Genomic DNA, 22,435 nt, shown 5'->3' with positions numbered 1-22,435 from the left:
AAATTATCAATTTTTACCTGGCTTACCTGTGGACAGGGGCAAAAAAAAATTGCTTGGCATTAGGTGAACCGTGTTCTGGAGTGCTATTCTTGGTCCCGTATTGCGGGAGTTATTGCGGGTCCCGCAATAACGATTCGCCGACAAGAAATGTTTGTCGCGATAGAAAAATATGAAGGCGCTTGTTGTTGCTTTCATGTGAAGCTGCCATAGTCGTATGCAAATGCAAAAATAAGGTCGAATTCACATGAAAGCAACAACAAGCGCCTTCATATTTTTCTATCGCGACTAACATTTCTTGTCGGCGAATATTGATGAACCTGCAATAACTTTTGCAATACAAAGTAGCACTGTTTACGTTTTTTGACATTATCTTACCGTCTACATCTGAAATAGAAATATCAAAACATTGAGATATTTCAGTGATCATATAAACACTATAGAGCTCAAGACTCGAGAACACTCGAGGAGACACTCGGGGACAATGATGTTAAACATTTTGAAAATCGGAGGAACGACTGCTTTTTTTCCCCTCGCTGCCCTCACCATTCATTTTTAGGGGATTCCCCTGCTGGCTGCTGTGTCTGCTGCTTGCTGCTGCTGTCCAGTGTCCACAGAAACGTTATTCAGTTGATTCAATCTCTGTCTATTCTCTATAGTCAACACCACTGAACACCACACTACCACAGTCGAAGGTGTGCTTTGTGTTATACTGTGAACTGTGCTGTTTAAAACGACAAGAAAAATAAAACAACAATAAAACAATAATAAACAACAATAAAAATTAATTAAAAAAAAAAAACAATAATATAAAATTAAAAATTAAATTATAACAATGTCTGGCCATGCTATTGGCATTGATTTGGGCACAACATACTCATGTGTTGCTGTCTGGCAAGGTGGCAAAGTTGATATCATTTCCAACGCACAAGGAATGAAAACAACACCATCGTATGTTGCCTTCAAGGGAAATGAACGTCTTATTGGTGAAGCTGCAAAAAATCAAGCAGCATTAAATTCATCCAACACTGTGTTTGATGCCAAACGACTTATTGGACGTAAATTTGATGAAGAACAAGTTCAACTTGATATTCAACAATGGCCATTCAAAGTTGTAAGTGATGGTGTGGAAAATAATCCAAAAATTCAAGTGGAAATTAGTGGTAAAGTTGAAGAATTTAATCCAGAACAAATAAGCTCAATGGTTTTGGAAAAAATGAAAGAAATAGCTGAAGCTTTTCTTAATGAAAAAGTCAAAGATGCTGTTATTACTGTACCGGCTTATTTTAATAACTCACAACGTAATGCAACCAAGGTCGCGGGAGAAATTGCTGGTTTAAATGTATTACGTATCATCAATGAGCCAACAGCAGCTGCTTTGGCGTATGGCCTTAATAAAAATCTTAAAGGCCAGAAAAATGTATTAATATTTGATTTGGGTGGTGGAACGATTGATGTCTCAATTTTATCAATCAAAGAAGGCTTAGATTTTGAGGTAAAATCAACAACTGGTGATATTCATCTTGGTGGTGAAGATTTTGATTCAATATTAGTCGATCATCTTTGTGAAGAATTTGAAGCAACAACTGGCAATGATGTTAAAGAAAATACGAAGGCATTGAAACGACTTAGGACAGCAGCAGTTCGTGCTAAGCATGACTTGTCTTCGAGTACTGAGGCTGATATTATAGTTGAAGCACTTGTTGATGGCATTGATTTTGAGACTAAAATTTCCAGAGTCGAGTTTGAAGAACTTTGTGCTGAATCTTTTATTGAGGCTCTTGAGCAAGTTGAGCAAGCACTTACCGGTGCTAAAATTGAGAAAATTGATATTGATGATGTTGTACTAGTTGGAGGCTCGACTAGGATTCCAAAAATTCAGTCAATGCTCCAAAACTTTTTTAATGGCAAAAAATTAAATTTTTCAATCAATCCAGATGAAGCTGTTGCATATGGGGCAGCTGTACAAGCAGCAATGTTATCTGAAGAAGGAAAAAAATCAGAAATTCTCCAAGCTGTGCGTCTTGTAGATGTCACTCCACTATCACTTGGAATAAGTACTAACAACCATGGTCATGATCATTTAATGTCGATTATTATTAAAAAAAATACAAAAATACCTTGCAAAAATACGAAAAGATTCGGAACAAGTCTTGACAATCAAGAGGTGATAGGGATCTTCATTTTTGAAGGTGAAAGAACATTTAATAAGGATAATAATTTCCTTGGTAAATTTAGATTAAGTGGCATCACACCGGCACCACTGGGAACAGAAGAAGTTGATGTGACCTTTGAAATCGATGTCAATGGAATTCTTCACGTTACAGCGAAAGGGGTAACGAGTGATTGTAAAAATAATATCACAATCGTGAATAATGAAGAACGTTGGTCTAAAAAAAAAGTCGACGAGATGATAGCTGATGCTGAAAAATACAGAAGCTACGATGACAACCAGAGAAATATCTTGGAAGCTAAGCATAGTTTAGAGTCATATGTTAATTTCATGCAACAGGCTATTTATGACAACACTTCTAATCTTACTGAAGATGAAAAAAAACAAATACACAACATCTGTTCTAATACTTTGATGTGGATGAAAAAAAATCAGTTTGCCGTAGCTGAACCGTACTGTAAAAAGTTACAAGAAATCGAAAGAGTTATCACACCAATTATGTCAAGAAAAGATAGAGAAATTGCATCAGCAAAAAACCATCTCTATAAGTATATTATATCAATGAAAAATGGTGTTAAACAGCACTGTTCCAAGCTTAATCAAAATGAGCAAGATCGAATCAACAAAATGTGTGAAGATGCTTATAATTTGTTGGATGCCAACCCAAGTAACAAAGATCATTATGTTGAATTTTTGCAAAAAATGAAAGAAGAGTGTGAATCCATTATCAACAAGCCTCCATCTATCATGACTCGTGTGTGGAATGCATTATTCTGATTAATTTTTCAACAAAAGTATGTACTTAATATATTTTTCTAATGCTATTTTTGAATAATTTCTATTATTTTTTCACTTTCTAAAATATTCAAGTTACGTTTTCATTACACATTTATTAATTAATTTTTTTTATTTCAATGCATACTATGACATGGTAGTATCATTTAAATTACAATTAATTATTGTATTCTTTCTAAATGGAATTTGTAATTCAATATACAAGATACAAATATGTTTTTTTTTCTATTAAATAATGAGTTAACATTAATTTTTTGAGTGTTGATTTAATTATGAACCTTTCCAAAAAATAATTAATTAATATTTAATTTATTAACAGGTTTTTGTATCATAGTTTAAAATTATTACCCAGCACAAATTTGGTTTGCAACTTGGAGCATTCTTTTTTTTAAATAAAAAAATATATATTTAAAAATTGTCACTGCTTACAAAATTAAAATAGTAATAATAAAAACACGTCAAGTATTTTCATTGAGATATAAATTAGTATTGAAAAATTGTTGCTCTTCCACTTGGTTGTATAATTAAAACAAGGACCACATGTTCCATCAAAGACATCTCAACAATCTTAACAACTAAGGTAGGTATTTTGTCAATAATAAAATAATCAATAAATATATAAGTAAATATTATTTTAATACTGACCAATAATGACAATGACTAAAAAATCAAATTTTTTCTATAATTTATTAAATAAGTCAAACACAAGTTTGATAATCTAATCAAAGTACTTGAAATAATTTTACGACATACGATATGCTAATTTCTATATTAATAAATATTATCACTGTGAATATGTTGTAATCATCTTGTTAGTTAAAAAATCGTTTGTTTAATTATTTAACTAAAAATTTATATCAATTCGAGCAAATTAAACATTTAAGTTTTATGCTGGACCAGTTTAACAGTTGACTAGTAAAAATTTATTTTAGCAAATAAATTATCGTTGATAGATTATATTATTTTGTCTTTATACATAATTATTATTTATTTATTTTTACGTCCAACTTTTTAGAGGAAGCTTTAAATTGAATCTAGCTGATGTTGCTTTTTGTATTACGTATTTTCTTGATGTGAATCAATACAATCTGTTGGCTTTATTTCAAGCCACCAATCATTTGGATAATGATACTTTTGTAGCTCGATACCTTCACGAGGAACGTGAACAAGATATCCACCAAACGACTTTATTGGTAATGGCATTATCACCAATTGAGGTGGAAAACATTGAAGACTTGGTGACAATTCACAATCAGGTGGTAAAACACGTCTTGTCCATCCAACTCGTCTCATCATTCTTGTCTAGAAAACATTAAACTATGAATAATCATTTTGACTAGTTAATTAATTTTAAAATATAATTTTTATATATCATACCACAGAGTCTTCCTCGAAAACAATAATTTCAACAGTTGGTGAATTTTTATGATGATTATTTTCTTGAATTTTATATATTCCTGATGCATATAAATATGATGCACTAAGTCCATCCTCTTTAAATGCTTTTGATATGAGCACATCATCACGAAGTGTATCAATAAGACACATTTCAATTTTTCTTGCCCATGGTAATGCTCGACCAATGCGTACTTGACCCCAAAGTGATCCAAAGCAGAGAAAATGATTGATGCCAAGTTTCTCCAATACTAAATGTGTACTGGAAATAAAAATAAGAATGTAAACAATGCATATAGATTTTAAATTCATGAACATGTCATGTCAGTCACTGATATATTTATTTGTTATCTATACCGATAAGCAAGAACGTGTAGTTGTCCAGTAAATTCTTCAGGAACACTGCATGGATGAGTTGGTTTTTCTTCTCGTCCAAGATTATACCAAAAGACACACAGGACACATAAAAATGCAATCAACGTTCGTAGTGGTGTAACACGAAAGCGTCTGCGTGGCCAAGGACTCATGTTGATTATCTTGAACAATAGAATGATATTTTGACATGTTAATAAACTCACAATAATAATAATGACAACAACAATACATAGATAAAATAATTTAATGACATAAAAGATTGTTTTTTTTTAAAGCTTGATATTCAATTAAAATTATTGTATAAATAATTGTATGTAGCACAGTATAACTTGCACAATACTCATGCATTTATTTGCACAATAAAAAAGTTCTAAGTTTAACTTAATAATAAGGAAATAGTGTTATAAACAAGTAATTGTTATGACAGTTAATACTCACATATAGTTTGATGGATCCACATGTCCTAGATTTATTTTCGATACCAAAACAACATAAAAAATAGGTAAAAAATAAGTAACGATTATTAATGCATACACATTTCACGTCTTGCTTTTGGTGTTTATCAATTACTCTTAGTACATTACTTGTTATTTTTGTTTGTTGTTATTAAAATATACTGTGCCAAAGTTAAGGCTGTTGGATTCATGTGTGTGTCATTTCTTTTTTATGTAAATATTATTATTATAGTTCCTGAATAAGTGAACCGCCATTTAAATTGATTAGGATGCCATCTATGAATTTACTGTAAAAACCACATTAGGAGTTATTTGAATGATATATTTTGGGAGACAGTACTCAGACAGCATCATTATATTATATTGCATATAAATAAGGTGTGTTTGTGGGATACTATGAGATAATATATAAAGATAGATATAACTATTGATATAATAAAGTATTAAGAATTTATTTACTACATAGAATTGTATGAAATATTGATTTCATTGTTATGAGTAATGTTCTTAATGGGATGAAAAATTATTTAGAAAATTTGTTGTCCTTGTTATAAAAGGCAAGAACAATTAAAAAAATATTTGGAAAACTTGGACAAAACCTTCTTACTCATTATAGAATCCTGATGCAAATCGACGAAATCTCTAGAAATTTTTCATACCTCCTTTCTTTTAGGATTTCCTAATTATTGAGATAACAATATAAACATTTCTTTGAGAAATTAAAGTTTTCTAACAGGAATATAGGAGGTATTTGAGTTATTATAATATAAACTTCCTTTCTATTATAATTTCCTAATTTTTTTAAAAATAAAATAAAATTTTCAAAAACAAATGAAAGATTTTTGAAAAGGGATATAGAATAGGCAAGGAGGTATTTTGTTTTCTCTTTATGACTTATCTCCCTTTTGCTTTTTTAGAGAGAAGTGTAGAGAGTACATTAGTCCCATTCTACTGTGAATTTTTAAATTTTCTCTTTCTCTGCAAGCCACTCATTTACCACCCTCAGTATCTTTCGTTTTTAACCAATAAACCACTTTAATATCATATATTTTAAAACTATTTTGTTTATTATTATTATTTATTTAAATTTTAATTTTGGTAAGGTAGAAATATTTTAGTTACAAGAAATATTAACTGTCGATATAATAATAATAATATTTTTGGTTTTTTAAGATAGATAAGAAACTTTTTGATACGCATGCGCATTTATTCTTATCACGACAATGATGACCAATGATGACTATTTTTTGTTCATATAGTTTCTTGGGTATCTTTGAGTAATCATCATTAACAAGGTATCGACTGGACTTATACACATCATTTTTATGATGAAGAAATCTACTATTATTATGATAATAACTGGAATAGTTATCATTGCTGGGGTAAGTCAAAAATCATTGAATAATTTTAATCATAGACAAAAATAAAAAGGTCAAAATCAAAAAAATGAATGCCTACAATGATCATTATAATGAAAAAATAAATATTAATTACTGAATATTCATTATGTATTTTTATATTGTGGTCAACTTATAGAATGAATATTCTTTATGTCCATGATATTATTTTAATAAAATAAACTATTATATATTTCTTTTTATCAAAAAAAAGAAAAAAAAAATCATAATGATATTCTAAAAATAAATAATAATATCATTGATGACCACACATTGATGATGTGGCATTTATGACTTAAACGATTTCTCTTTTTATGAATCATTATTTTCAATTATACACTTGTTTATCATACACAAAAATGAAAGATCAAAATTAAAAAAATACATGTTTACAATAATCATTATAAATAAATAATAATTAATGAATATATTATTTTTTATATTTTGCTCAAGTTATAAAATAAATATTTTTCATGTCCATGATATTATTTTGATAAAATAAACTATTATATATCATATTTTATCAAAAAAAAAAAAAAAAAAAAAATCATAATGATATTCTAAAAATAAATAATATCATTAACGGCTGACATGGTTGTTTTGTCAAATCAATGACTCACACTTATATTTTACGTTCCGAAAATAAGCATAAAAATAAAAAAGACACTGATAACAAATAAATAATAATAATATTATTTTATTTTTGAGGAAATATATACTTTGAAGAAATTAAAAAAAAAAAAATTTATAAAATCGTTTTATACACAATGTGTACTGTAATTAAAAAATTATAAAATAAATAAATTTCAATGCATTAATTATATATTAATTATATTTTAGATAACATGGATAATACAACTATTAACATCCAACAGTAAGTGTTATTGAAATCTGTAAATTTTATGATGTAATTTAAAAGTCGATTTTAAAATAAAGTAATAAATGATTGTTAATTTTTAGGCAAATCAGGACGACCAATCAAAGAATGTATCATTGATTCGAATATTTCCAGTTTCTATTACATCGGACATGATGATGTTTCTTTAGCAAAAATTGAGCTCTCCTCATTTCTTAGCGTAGATAATAAAAATCTTGAGTCAAAGATTTTATTCAATTGTTCTCTTCTTAAGGAGCTTGATTTCAGTAATCAGAATTTAAAATCTTTGCCAGATGACATATTCACAGGAATGAAATCTCTCAAGACATTGAATTTGAGGTCAAATGAGCTGACAAGTCTTAAGTCAAATATTTTCAATGATTTGTCAGAACTCGAAATACTTGACATCAGTGGGAATAAATTGATATCTTTGCCAGATGACATTTTTAATGGAACAAAATCTCTCAAAACGTTGTATTGGTCTGCCAACAATTTGGCAACTCTCGAGTCAAATATTTTCAATGATTTGTCAAAACTCGAAATACTTGACATCAGTGGGAATAAATTAATATCTTTGCCACATAATTTTTTTAATAGAACAAAATCTCTCAAAGCGTTGTATTGGTCTGCAAACAATTTGGCAACTCTCAAGTCAAACAATTTCAATGATTTGTCAAAACTTGAAATACTTGACATCAGTGAGAATAAATTAACATCTTTGCCAGATGGAATTTTCAATGGAACAAAATTTCTCAAGACATTGAATTTGAGGTCAAATGAGCTGACAAGTCTTAAGTCAAATATTTTCAATGATTTGTCAGAACTCGAAATACTTGACATCAGTGGGAATAAATTGATATCTTTGCCAGATGACATTTTTAATAGAACAAAATTTCTCAAAACGTTGTATTGGTCTGCAAACAATTTGGCAACTCTCGAGTCAAACAATTTCAATGATTTGTCAAAACTCGAAATACTTGACATCAGTGGGAATAAATTAATATCTTTGCCACATAACCTTTTTAATAGAACAAAATTTCTCAAGACATTGAATTTGAATGCAAATAAATTGGAAAGTCTTGAGTCAAATATTTTCAATGATTCGTCAAAACTCGAAATACTTAACATCAGTGATAATAAATTAACATCTTTGCCAGATGACATATTCACAGGATTAGAAAATCTCAAGGTACTAAATTTGGCTACAAACGACTTGACAAGTCTTGAGTCAAATATTTTCAATGATTTGTCAAAACTTGAAATACTTAACATCAGTAAAAATAAATTAACATCTTTGTCACATGACCTTTTTAATGGAACAAAATCTCTCAAAAACTTGTTTTTGTATAGAAACGATTTGGCAACTCTCGACTCAAATATTTTCAATGATTTGTCAAAACTTGAATTTCTTGACATCAGTAGAAATAAATTAACATCTTTGCCACATGAAATTTTTAATGGAACAAAATCTCTCAAGACATTGGATTTGCGTTCAAACAAGTTGACAAGTCTTGAGTCAAATAATTTCAATGGTTTGTCTCAACTCTGGACACTTTATATAAGCAATAATAGTTTAACATCACTGCCAAATAATATATTCAATGAATTAAAATCTCTCAAGATATTGAAATTGCAATCAAACAACTTAAAAAGTCTTGACTCAAATATCTTTAATGGTTTGTTTAATCTAGTAAGTCTCGATATAAGCAATAATAGTTTGATATCTTTGCCTGAAGCCATATTTAATCAAAATAAAAAACTTGAATCAGTATGTTTAAATTCAAATAAACTGAGTAAACATGATCCAATTCGGTCCAAATATCATTGCTCAGAAAAAATATATTTTTTTTTTTAATCCTAATAAAAAAAAAAAAAAGTAAGAAAAAAAAAGAAAAATATAATTACTCCAAAACTTAAAAAATAGAATTATAAATAGTTTCTAAGTATCAATTTTGTAATAAGTATGTAATACTGTTGAATTGAATTAAATAATTAAATAATATTATTATTTTCATTAATTTTATCAAATTAAAATTAGAAAGATATTTTTATTATTAAATAAAATTAGTTTCAATGGAAAATAAAAAAATAAATTTAATCATCATTGAATGATGAACAATTATAAAATTTGCAATAGTAATTTTTTCATGTCAATGGGATATTATAAAATCGAATGATCCAATTGGTAGTTTGAGTGTACAACATGTATAAAACAGGTAATATACCCGTGGAATATAATTAATTAAGTGACTAATGGGCCATAGGCATACCACGATAAATGGAATGAGATGAGATATATATATATTTAAAATGTTGAATTGGTGGTAGGTAAAACTTTTTGTGTATTTTCAAAGGCATCGTTATACAAACAATGATTTGTTTTTTAATTTAAAAATATATAAAAAGAAAAAATAATAAATAAATAAATTTTAAAAAAATGTAAAATTTAGTAAAAATGTTGAGAGGCTTCATTCTACTTTTGATATAATAATGTCCCTAAATATATTTATTTATTTTTCAAAATTTCTATAAAAAAATTGAAGATTTTGAACAGGAACATAGAACAGGCAAGGAGGTATTTGTATTTTATTTGACATACCTCTTTTCTTTTATAATTCCCTAATTTTATTCATTTATTTTTCGAATTTCTGTAGAAAAATTAAAGATTTTGAACAGGAACATAGAACAGGCAAGGAGGTATTTGTATTTAATTTGACATACCTCTTCTCTTTTATACTTCCCTAATTTTATTCATTTGGTTTTCAAATTTCTATAGAAAAATTGAAGATTTTAAACAGGAACATAGAATAGGCAAGGAGGTTTTTTGTTTTTTATCCGACAAACCTCTTTTCTTTTATAATTCCCTAATTTTATTCATTTATTTTTCAAATTTCTATAGAAAAATTGAAGATTTTGAACAGGAACATAGAACAGGCAAGGAGGTATTTGTATTTAATTTGACATACCTCTTCTCTTTTATAATTCCCTAATTTTATTCATTCATTTTTCAAATTTCTATAAAAAAATTGAAGATTTTGAACAGGAACATAGAATAGGCAAGGAGGTATTTGTATTTTATTTGACATACCTCTTTTCTTTTATAATTCCCTAATTTTATTCATTTATTTTCAAAATTTCTATAGAAAAATTGAAGATTTTGAACAGGAACATAGAACAGGCAAGGAGGTATTTGTTTTTCATTTGACAAACCTCTTCTCTTTTATAATTCCCTAATTTCATTCATTTATTCTCTAAATTTCTATAGAAAAATTGAAGATTTTGAACAGGAACATAGAATAGGCAAGGAGGTATTTTGTTTTTTATTTGACATACCTCTTTTTTTTAAAAATATCCTAATTTTAATTATTTATTTTCAAAATTTCTATAGAAAAATTGAAGATTTTGAACAGGAACATAGAACAGGCAAGGAGGTATTTTTATTTAAGTTCTCATACCTCTTTTCTTTTATATTTCCCTAATTTTAATTATTAATTTTCAAATTTCTATAGAAAAATTGAAGATTTTGAACAGGAACATAGAATATTCAAGGAGGTATTTGTATTTAATTTAACATACCTCTTCTCTTTTATAATTCCCTAATTTCATTCATTTATTCTCTAAATTTCTATAGAAAAATTGTAGATTTTGAACAGGAACATAGAAGAGGCAAGGAGGTATTTGTATTTAATTTGACATACCTCTTCTCTTTTATAAATCCCTAATTTTATTCATTTGGTTTTCAAATTTCTATAGAAAAATGAAGATTTTGAACAGGAACATAGAATAGGCAAGGAGGTTTTTTGTTTTTTATCCGACAAACCTCTTTTTTTTTATAATTTCCTAATTTTTTTCATTTATTTTTTTAATTTCTATAGAAAATCTGAAGATTTTAAACAGGAACATAAAATAGGCAAGGAGGTATTTGTATTTAATTTGACATGACTCTTTTCTTTTATAATTTCCTAATTTTATTTATTTATTTTTGAAATTCCATGGAAAACATTCAGATTTTGAACAGGGACATAGAATAGGCAAGGAGGTATTTAGTGACTTATTTAACATACCTCTTTTCTTTCATAATTTTTTTTTTTTTAAATTCTATCGAAAAATGAAGATTCTGAACAGGAACATAGAATAGGCAAGGAGGTATTTTGTATTTTATTTGACATACTTCTTTTCTTTTATAATTCCCTAATTTTATTCATTTATTTTTCAAATTTCTATAGAAAAATTAAAGATTTTGAACAAGAACATAGAATAGGCAAGGAGGTATTTGTATTTTATTTGACATACCTCTTTTCTTTAATAATTTCCTAATTTTAATTATTTATTTTCAAATTTCTATAGAAAAATTGAAGATTCTGAACAGGAACATAGAACAGGCAAGGAGGTATTTGTATTTTATTTGACATGCCTCTTTTCTCTTATAATTCCCTAATTTTATTCATTTATTTTTCAAATTTCTATAGAAAAATTGAAGATTTTGAACAGGAACATAGGATAGGCAAGAAGGTATTTGTATTTGATTTGACATACTTATTCTCTTTCATAATTTCCTAATTTTATTTATTTATTTTTGAAATTCCATGGAAAAAATTACGATTTTGAACAGGGACATAGAATAGGCAAGGAGGTAATTTGTTTTTTATTTAACGTACCTCTTTTCTTTTATAATTTCCTCATTTTATTTATTTATTTTTTAAATTCCTATTGAAAAATTGAAGATTTTGAACAGGAATATAGATTAGACAAGAAAGTGTTTGTATTTTATATGTAATACCTCTTTTCTTCTATAATTCCCTAATTTTATTCATTCATTTTTTTAATTTCTATAGAAAAATTTAAGATTTCTAACAGGAATATAGGACAGGCAAGGAGGTATTTGTATTTTATTTGACATACCTCTTTTCTTTTATAATTCCCTAATTTTATTCATTTATTTTCAAAATTTCTATAAAAAAATTGAAGATTTTGAACAGGAACATAGAATAGGCAAGGAGGTATTTTTATTTAAGTTCTCATACCTCTTTCCTTTTATATTTCCCTAATTTTAATTATTAATTTTCAAATTTCTATAGAAAAATTGAAGATTTTGAACAGGAACATAGAATAGGGAAGGAGGTATTCTGTTTTTTATTTGACATACCTCTTTTTTTTAATAATTTCCTAATTTTAATTATTTATTTTCAAAATTTCTATAGAAAAATCGAAGATTTTGAACAGGAACATAGAATAGGCAAGGAGGTATTTGTATTTTATTCGACATACCTCTTTTTTTTATAATTTCCTAATTTTTTTCATTTATTTTTCAAATTTCTATAGAAAAATTGAAAATTTTGAACAGGAACATAGAACAGGCAGGGAGGTATTTGTTTTTTATTTGACAAACCTCTTCTCTTCTATAATTCCCTAATTTCATTCATTTACTCTCTAAATTTCTATAAAAAAATTGAAGATTTTGAACAGGAACATAGAATAGGCAAGGAGGTATTTTGTTTTTTATTTGACATACCTCTTTTTTTTTATAATTTCCTAATTTTAATTATTTATTTTCAAAATTTCTATAGAAAAATTGAAGATTTTGAACAGGAACATAGAACAAGCAAGGAGGTATTTTTATTTAAGTTCTCATACCTCTTTTCTTTTATATTTCCCTAATTTCAATTATTTATTTTTAAATTTCTATAGAACAATTGAAGATTTTGAACAGGAACATAGAACAGGCAAGGAGGTATTTTTATTTAAGTTCTCATACCTCTTTTCTTTTATATTTCCCTAATTTTAATTATTTATTTTCAAATTTCTATAGAACAATTGAAGATTTTGAACAGGAACATAGAACAGGCAAGGAGGTATTTTTATTTAAGTTCTCATACCTCTTTTCTTTTATATTTCCCTAATTTTAATTATTTATTTTCAAATTTCTATAGAAAAATTGAAGATTTTGAACAGGAACATAGGATAGGCAAGAAGGTACTTGTATTTGATTTGACATACTTATTTTCTTTCATAATTTCCTAATTTTATTTATTTATTTTTGAAATTCCATGGAAAAAATTACGATTTTGAACAGGGACATAGAATAGGCAAGGAGGTAATTTGTTTTTTATTTAACGTACCTCTTTTCTTTTATAACTTCCTCATTTTATTTATTTATTTTTTAAATTCCTATTGAAAAATTGAAGATTTTGAACAGGAATATAGATTAGACAAGAAAGTGTTTGTATTTTAAATGTAATACCTCTTTTCTTCCATAATTCCCTAATTTTATTTATTCATTTTTTTAATTTCTATAGAAAAATTTAAGATTTCTAACAGGAATATAGGACAAGCAAGGAGGTATTTGTATTTAATTTGACATACATCTTTTTTTTATAATTTCCTAATTTTATTCATTCTTTTTTTTAATTTCTATAGAAAAATTAAAGATTTTGAACGGGAACATAGATTGGGCAAGGAGGTATTTTATCTCTTGTCTCTTATAATTTCCTAATTTTATTTATTGATTTCTGATATTCCATGGAAAAAATTAAGATTTTGAACAGGAACATAAAATAGGCAAAGAGGTATTTTGTTTTTTATTCAACAAACCTCTTTTTTTTTATAATTTTCTATTTTTATTTATTTATTTTTTGAATTCCTTCAGAAAAATTGAAGATTTTGAAGAGGAACACAGAATAGGCAAGGAGGTGTTTGTATTTAATTTGACATACCTCTTTTCTTTTATAATTTCCTACTTTTATTTATTTATTTTTTAAATTTCTATAGAAAAATTGTAGATTTTGAACAGGAACATAGAATAGGCAAGGAGGTATTTGTATTTAATTTGACATACCTCTTTTTTTTATGATTCCCTAATTTTATTTAATTATTTTTATATTTTCTATTGAAAATTCGGAGATTTCAAACAGGAATATAGAATAGGCCAGGAGGTATTTTGTTTTCTCTTTGAGTTACCTCCTTTTATTTAAAATTCCCTAATTTCATTTATTATTTTCCAAATTTTCTATGGAAAATTCAAAGATTTTGAACAGGCATATAGAATAGGCAAGAAGATATTTTGTTTTCTTTTCGAATTACCTCTTTTTATTTATAATTTTCCAATGTTATTTAATATTTTCAAATTTCCTATTGAAAATTTGGAGATTTTGAACAGGAATATAGAATAGACAAAGAGGTTTTTCGTTTTTTTTTGACTTACTTCTTTTCGTTTCTCCTTTGACTTCTTGAAGAAGATTAACTTTCTCATTGATTATTCTTTTTTTTTTTTTTTTTATTTATCGAACACTAGGGACAAAGCCCTATGGTTCGCATTGATTATTCTGCAAAGCTAAGCATGTGCTGCTCTCTACCTCTCTCAATTCAACGTATGTGTGTGTTTTTACCGAGAGTTTTACCATAATATGATTTAAAAAAATCAAGTAGAACTCAGTTTTATCATTTATTCCGACTGGAAAAAAAATAGATTCTTCGTTATTCATTCTAGTTTTTAAAAGTACAACAGTTGATAATGAACATATCATTTTGCAGAAAAAATTATGATTCAGAAAAGTATATACATTTTGTTATCTTCCAACAATGATAAATTACGAATTAGCTTATTTAGAACCTGTCAAATATTACGAGGGGTAGTTTAAAAAATAAAGTTGTTCTGGGGTAGTTAAAAAAAAATTCAAAAATGTCAGTGCGATGACTTAGTTTTAAGATTTCTCCAGAGGAAAAGTCAAAACAAGTTATTTTAAAATAAAAAATCGTAATGAAATGTTCTTTCTATTTTTTTGCTGAGTTGGCTAAGAATGTTTAGTTAACTAAAAACAAATCAAATTATTAATTTACTCATTTTCAAACTTACGAGTTTCAAGTGTTACAAAAAGCTTTGACAATAAAAAAAATGATCTGATATACAGATAAACTTGTTGATATCATTTTAAACAATAACAGTCAGTTATAAATATATATACTGAATATATAAATAACTGATTCAGTTATTAAACTAGATTATTATTTACTAAATATTTTTATTGGTTTGTTATTTAAGGTATATCTTCAACTGATTATATAAATTGTCAAAAAGATTCAAGCAAAATTTACGTGACTAAAATACGTTTATTTTTAAAGCATATTTTTGTTTGTTCATTCTTTTCATTATAACAACATGGTTGATATTTACGCAGTGGCTGCAAATAATATCTTTGACTAACGAGAAAAAAATATAAGATTGATCGCTAAAAAGAACATCAGATTGAATGCAAGGTAGATTAGTGGTTTATCTCAAAATGATCTTATACATATGCTGTTTAAAATTGGCATGAAAGATATTAAAGAATGAGAAGAAAGTCCAGTGTGTTATATTGTCAAAAGAGAATGGTGAGGCAACGCGAGTTGCATTTTAATGGATTTTGGGGCACACGTTAAAGTGTTTTGTGGATTCCGGATTGGTAAAAAGCGTGGGCGCGATGGCCGCATTATAAGAACAATAAAGGAAGCCGACTAACACACGACAACTAAAATTCAACAAAGTATATACATCTGAATACTTTTGTCAATTGTATTTGACATAAGTATAAGTATGGTCATTGATATTAATTTTCATATATTTTTTTTTTCTTTTTTTAATTTCTTTTATGGCTTGTTAAAAAATCGATTCAAATAACTCTGGTTAGCTCTGAATTATTCTGGTTAATTTTAGTTTAATTCTCTACTACTTGCTGCTTCTAATACTTCAATTAACATATTGATTTATAAATATAATATCAATGTCCATCTAAAATATTCAATTAAACTATTAACTGCATGGCCTTCAATTGCATTTATAATTTGTTTTTTACATTTCTTTTTTATGTAAAATATATGATAATAAAAAATATATTATATCATCTTGATGATGACTATGTTTTTCAAAAGGGCGAAATAAGAAAAAAAAAAAAAAAAGAAAACTCACTGGTTTTTATTCCAGCCCATCAAACATCATAGTGCGTTTAATTTACGTGTTTTCGCGAGTTATTTTCTTGCCATTCTTTACATTATCCTCACTGGTGTATCTATGCATCCACGAAAAAAGGGCGATCAGACAGGCCACATCTCCGTAGCTTTTGTTTGTATGTGTAGATGATTCCACATAGGGTAGAAGAGAAAGATAAATGAAGGGGTTGGAGAAGTTGCTATGGTGACAACAAGCACCCCTGTTGCCCAATCGCAGACTTTTGTCGAGATGCTTTCGTCACAATATCCACAGAGTGAAATTGAAACATATAATTGAACAAATTTATATTTAATTATGCATGCAATTTAAAATTGTCATCCATTATTATAATTTAAAAAATTATTTTCATGTATAAGCAATTGCCACTCTTATGATGAAAATTTAAATTTAAATGGCTATTAAATACATTATTGTTTGAATCTAAAAAAAAATGTTTATTCGATATTTTTTAATAAAAAAAAATCAGCTCTTTAATAATTGCCATTTTTAAAATAATAAAATCTTCTTTTAAACAAAAAAATCTTTTGAAACTATATATCAAATGATCAAAGTACTTTTAAGACCAATGAAAACTTTCTCAATGAATAGTTAAATAAATAAATTTCCATAATTTTGTACAATATATATACAAGTTGATAATATTACAACAACAAAAAAAAACATGAAATTTATTGTTTAGCATAACCGTTTTAAGCCAAAAGTATATCTTTCATTTCGTGTATAGAGTTTATACTCATATGGACGTTGACTGTCACAATGCAAATTTATAGTTTGACGCTTATCATTGCCATTCAATCTATCCTGACGTGTATGTAATGTCAGGAAGCTCAGCAGATACTTTATTCGAAAGACATAAGACATGTGGAATGTCAAGAAGAGCAAATGCCGTCGCGGCTTTTACGACACGGACGGATGGATTGCGTCTTATTGTATGCATATTCCAACAGCTGGACACCATCACTTGCGTTTACAATCATTTTATATATATATCTATATATTTGTTCAACGATCGCATAACTTGAATTGATAGAAATAAAATAATGCAATTGTAGCAGACCCTTGAAATATATTTTTATAAATAAATTCATTGTGTTTTATAATATTTTAGAGTAACGTATATTATCATTTTTATATATTTTTAAAAGTATGCATTAATTACATGCTCATTCAATCTATCCATCACCAATCGTGTCAAGTGTTTCAGTTCGTTATGTGTCCTTTGACATATTGGAATATAAAAATTTATAATATATACAATAAAATTATGTGTACAAAATACCAATGAGTCCAAGCTTTGGAGTTGAGTCTTGTGCAATCTATTAAGGCTTGTGCAATTTAAAATTTTCTCAACGGAAATATTAAAGCATTTTAATATATAAATTCACTCAAGTATTATCAGTATAAAATTTACTTTAATATTTGTAATATATTCTTTTTAATTTGTTGCACTTTTACAGACAAATTTATTTCAATTCAAAAATTAATTAAATTATTTAATCAAGAATTAAATTATGCTCGTGCGAATATAATTTTTTTTATATTGACATAAATAAATCTCCAAGATTAGAAAACGTTTGTATTTAAATACCACTTAAACTATTTTTAAAAAACAAATAAAATTTAAAATTTTTTATTCATATACACGTGCCAATTTTTTAAATTATATTTTTAAAAAAATTTTTCCATTTGTCTTTACAAGTATTTATAAATATTTGTATAATTACGTTTTCAAAATTCGTATCATATTTAATTTATATATATCCAACTATTTAATAATCGTTAAACAAAAAATAAAATAGTGTTATACCTAAAAATATATTTGTAAAGATTTTACTTTAAGCAAATCATGTTCATTTTGGAGCCGCTGTCTTCCACGTGTAGCAAAAATATCAAGATCAAAAATCAGATGGCTTAATTTAGATACATCACTTTGATTTATATAACTCGACTTATTTGCTTAATGAATTATGTTTATCAGAGCAGTCCCGTGTCAATGACGTGTACACAAAATTTTTTCTTATTTTTTTTTTTTAAATTAACAAACCTAAAATGCACATTACAATGATAAAAAGTTTCGTTGCATGTCATAATGTCTAACTTTAAAAAAAAAAAATAAAAAAACGCCAATAAAAAAAAGGTACAGTGTGTGCGTGAATTAAATTATACTTGATAAATTTTTTTAAAGCTCAATTTCATCAAATTCAGGTAAAATAATCATCCATTCCATTAATTTTTTAACCCAACAATTTTTGCTTGTTAATTTTCTTTGAAAATATAATTATCATTATAATCATAAGAAAAAGTTTCTTACAATTTTCTAAATAGCATATATAATTTTAAATAAGAAAAAAATTATTAATGAAATTATTCATCATTAAAAAATATATGTTTTAAATAAATACATAAAATTTATGAAATATAATTTTTATTGGTTGTACTAATCAAACAAAAAGATTGATTTATGAAAGATATAACAAAAAAAAAAAAATGTTAATACTATATTGCGGAAATAATAAAAATTAGTCTTCTTGTATCCCACCCCTTTTTTACGCGTGTCTCTTACACTATCTCTCACCTCATGCTAACACGAGTAACGATTAGTATTACTTAGCCGCTCATTGTGCGATATACTCCTCAAACCGTAGTGTCTTAACAGTAAAAAAAAAAAAATAAATGTAAGTAAGATTTAATAAATAAAATAATAGATCAGTTAATATACAATATTATTAATAAATAATATTATTTATCTACTATCTATTATATTTAAAATTTAAATAAAAAAAAATAAACGTAATTACACTGAGAAATATTTTTTAAAACAATGTATCAAAATTATTTACAGATGATTAATACTTTTATTAAATTGGCATTATTGATTGCTGCAACAATATATTGCATTAATGCATTACCTATAGATTATCCACCAGGTGATATTAACATTGGCTTTGATCCTTGGAAACTTGAAATTGAAGAATGGAATCCTTATCAAATATCCAGCATATCAAAAACAGTCAGAAATAAAAAAATGATACAACTTATAAATAACAATTATTCTAATGTACAAAATGTAACATTAGATTAATAATTTTACTCAAAAAAAAAAAAAAAAAACATTGTATTTCAATAAATATTTTACATATTTATAAATTAATATTTAATTTTTTTTTCTTTCAAAATAACTGTCATCAATCAATAAATAAAAAAACAATATAAAATAATTTTAAAAATATGTATGATGAATATATTAAAAATTTTTTTTTTATTTTAAATTTGAAATCAATCAATAATAAAATCTTATCATGAAAAATGATTTTTCATATAGAGAAATATATATATATTTTTTTTTGTTAATTCATTTTTATATAAAAATACGTTTTAATTTACACGAAAATACAGTGTAATAACTCAATCGATTTTCTCATAGAGTATTTCAGTGACATTATTCTTTTTTTGGACATTATAGGAATGTTGAAATCATGCTGTCTAATTCTCAGATCATTTTGTGTCCCATATCGAATGATCCAAGCAACCGTCGGCGTTTATTCTGGCGATTTGCGTCCCGTTGTGAGGGGCCACAATCTCGTTTTATGTTTATACGACCAGTTTTTTTGTTATTTTTTTTTTTTAAATATCAACGATACTCATCTTTAAAATATTCTTATTTAATTATCCTCAAAAAAAAAAATAAAAAAAAAAGTAAAGATTGCGCTGTTTCAGCATCATTTTATTTCATATAAAATAATGTTCTATTGAATTTTTTAGTATCATATATTACATTAATGTATGTACTTATGTGACGTCATATTTATCTCGCACGCGCTTCAAAAAAATTTGCAAAAATTAACGAATTATGTGTAGTACAATTAACACCTAAATATATATTCATTAAAAATGTATTTGTGGTTGTAAATCTAACTCGTATAATTTTTTTTTTTTTTTTTGAAATACACACTATAGCAAGAATATCAACTCTTGATATATATGAAGAAAAAAAAAATGAAACCCTTGATGAGATAAGATAAGCAAAAAAATAAAAGAATAAAAAAAAAACAAAATCTGAATTTTATAAATTAAAAATATATTTATCTGTATAGATCCCAGTGGCGCCATGACATTTTCATATATAATAAGCGGTAGAGACGAACGACCTCATCATCATCTCACTCTGTTTTTGCTTTGCATAAACAATGAAGACAAGTATTTTAATGAAGACATTCCTTGGGTGTTTGCCATGATAAAGACTGCAGCCTCTGTTTCTCCAGTAGTCTTATTCTTCAATCATTTGACATAGAGACTGAAAATTTTTTGTCATTATATCAAACTCTTTTCTAGTTTTTTCAATTTCTATTTTTTATGTAACCCGAGTTGAAATTTTTAAATTTTTTAATTCCGCTTTGTCTTGGAACAGTCTTTATACGTCCAAGTTCCAAGACTTTCCAAGACTTGTCGATTTTTTATGATTGTCTTTCAATAATAAGACAATCGTCTTTGAGAGTCTTTATAGATGAGCTCATTTTTGAAAAGACTCTCAAAGACGATTGTCTTGTTGCGTCTTTAAATAAAGGGTCTTTTAAAAACAAGTCTTCAATTGAAAGTGTTTGCCAAAGAAATTTAAAAAAAAAAGTATTTTATATTTAATTGATTTTATATTTTTTTTTTTTTTTTTTTTTGATGCCCTACTATATTTTACATTCATTTTTCCCTACCCGAATTCGATCGAACGTCTTTCGAATTACTAAACCTATGCCCTAACGCGCGGGACCATTTTTACATGTTGGATATATTTATAATTTTGTTTTCATAAACTACGAGGTGATCCATACAAGCATAATTGATTAGAAAAATAAAAAAAGAGAGTCCACCTTCGTTATTTATTCTGGACCTAATTAAATAGTTTTTTATTTAATTAATTATGGCAAATGTGTCTATGGAAATAATGCTGCCAAATAAATTAATACGCAGTCTAGATTATTTTTATAGCAATTTGACAAAGTAATTTCTTTTGAATGAAAATTATCGCTGTAAAAATAATCTACACTGCGGATTAATTCATTTGGTAACGTTGTTTCCTCAGAAACATTTGCCATAAATAATTATTTAGCTATTGGCAAATTTTTCTAAGGAAAGGAAGTTGCCAAGTAAACAAATTCGCAGTGTAAATTATTTTTTCAGCAATTTGACAAAGTAATTTCTTTCTAATATAAATTAATGCTGTAAAATAATCTACACTGCTGATTAATTTATCTGGCAACATTATGTCCTCAGATACATTTGCCATAATTTATTATTCAGCTATTGGCAAATTTCTCTATAAAGAAAAGAAGTTGCCAAGTGAATAAATTTGCAGTGTAGATTATTTTTACAGGATTTTGACGAAGTAATTTTTTTTAAATGAAAATTAATGCTGTAACAATAATCGACACTGCGGATTAATTCATTTGGGAACATTGTTTCCTTAGAAAAATTTGCCATAAATAATTATTTAGCTATATTGGCAAATTTTTCTAAGGAAATAATGTTGCCAAATAAATAAATCCGCAGTGTAGATTATTTTTACAGCATTAATTTCTATTAAAAAAAAATTACTTTGTCAAATTGCTGTAAAAATAATCTACACTGCGGATTCATTCATTTGGCAACACTATTTCCTTAGAAACATTTGCCATAATTAATTATTGAGCTATTGGAAAATTTTTCTATGAAAAGAAAGTTGTCAAGTATATAAATTCGCGATGTATAGATTATTTTTACAGCAATTTGACAATGTCATTCCTTTTTAATAGAAAATAATTCTGTAAAAGTAATCTACATTTTTTCCTTAGCTACTGCTTTTCCTTGGACATTTGCATTTTTAAAAAATAAATTGACATGTATTTTATTTATGAAATAAATAAAAAATGTCCAAGAAAAAGCAGTAGCTAAGGAAAAGATGTAGCTAAGGAAAAGATGTAGCTAAGGAATTAATGTGACTAAGGAATTATTTCCTTG

At 26.5% G+C, this 22,435-nt stretch overlaps 3 protein-coding genes across 3 annotated transcripts; 2 read left to right on the top strand and 1 right to left on the bottom strand.

Annotated features, from left to right (window-relative positions):
- The first annotated feature begins 779 nt into the window (after positions 1–779).
- Positions 780–2,978, top strand: LOC122851919 (heat shock protein 70 A1-like). The gene has a single exon (XM_044151428.1). The coding sequence runs from the start codon at positions 833–835 to the stop codon at positions 2,945–2,947; it is 2,115 nt and encodes a 704-aa protein (XP_044007363.1). The 5' UTR covers positions 780–832; the 3' UTR covers positions 2,948–2,978.
- A 73-nt stretch (positions 2,979–3,051) lies between these two features.
- Positions 3,052–5,409, bottom strand: LOC122851926. The gene is made up of 4 exons (XM_044151441.1): positions 5,174–5,409; positions 4,718–4,896; positions 4,343–4,622; positions 3,052–4,267 (listed from the first exon to the last, which is right to left on the bottom strand). Exons 2-4 carry the CDS (start codon positions 4,885–4,887, stop codon positions 4,022–4,024), a joined length of 696 nt encoding a protein of 231 aa, XP_044007376.1. The 5' UTR covers positions 4,888–4,896; positions 5,174–5,409; the 3' UTR covers positions 3,052–4,021.
- Positions 5,410–6,539: 1,130 nt separating this feature from the next.
- Positions 6,540–19,529, top strand: LOC122860642 (insulin-like growth factor-binding protein complex acid labile subunit). Its single transcript, XM_044164546.1, has 4 exons — positions 6,540–6,572; positions 7,428–7,461; positions 7,548–9,154; positions 19,290–19,529. The coding sequence occupies exons 1-4, from the start codon at positions 6,540–6,542 to the stop codon at positions 19,527–19,529; spliced, it is 1,914 nt and encodes a 637-aa protein (XP_044020481.1).
- The last annotated feature ends 2,906 nt before the right edge of the window (positions 19,530–22,435 follow it).

Source organism: Aphidius gifuensis, linkage group LG1 (assembly GCF_014905175.1).
Source record: "Aphidius gifuensis isolate YNYX2018 linkage group LG1, ASM1490517v1, whole genome shotgun sequence".
Lineage (NCBI taxonomy): Eukaryota > Metazoa > Arthropoda > Insecta > Hymenoptera > Braconidae > Aphidius > Aphidius gifuensis.
This window is presented reverse-complemented; position numbering and strand designations above follow the sequence as displayed.

Coding starts and splice junctions, on each gene's coding strand:
- LOC122851919 (XM_044151428.1), top strand. CDS start 833: ATGTCTGGCCATGCTATTGGCATTGATTTGGGCACAACATACTCATGT.
- LOC122851926 (XM_044151441.1), bottom strand. CDS start 4,887: ATGAGTCCTTGGCCACGCAGACGCTTTCGTGTTACACCACTACGAACG. Junction 4,623..4,717: donor CTACACGTTCTTGCTTATCG/GTATAGATAACA, acceptor TTTTATTTCCAG/TACACATTTAGTATTGGAGA. Junction 4,268..4,342: donor TTTTCGAGGAAGACTCTGTG/GTATGATATATA, acceptor AATGTTTTCTAG/ACAAGAATGATGAGACGAGT.
- LOC122860642 (XM_044164546.1), top strand. CDS start 6,540: ATGATAATAACTGGAATAGTTATCATTGCTGGG. Junction 6,573..7,427: donor GAATAGTTATCATTGCTGGG/GTAAGTCAAAAA, acceptor ATTATATTTTAG/ATAACATGGATAATACAACT. Junction 9,155..19,289: donor TTAATGGTTTGTTTAATCTA/GTAAGTCTCGAT, acceptor AATTATTTACAG/ATGATTAATACTTTTATTAA.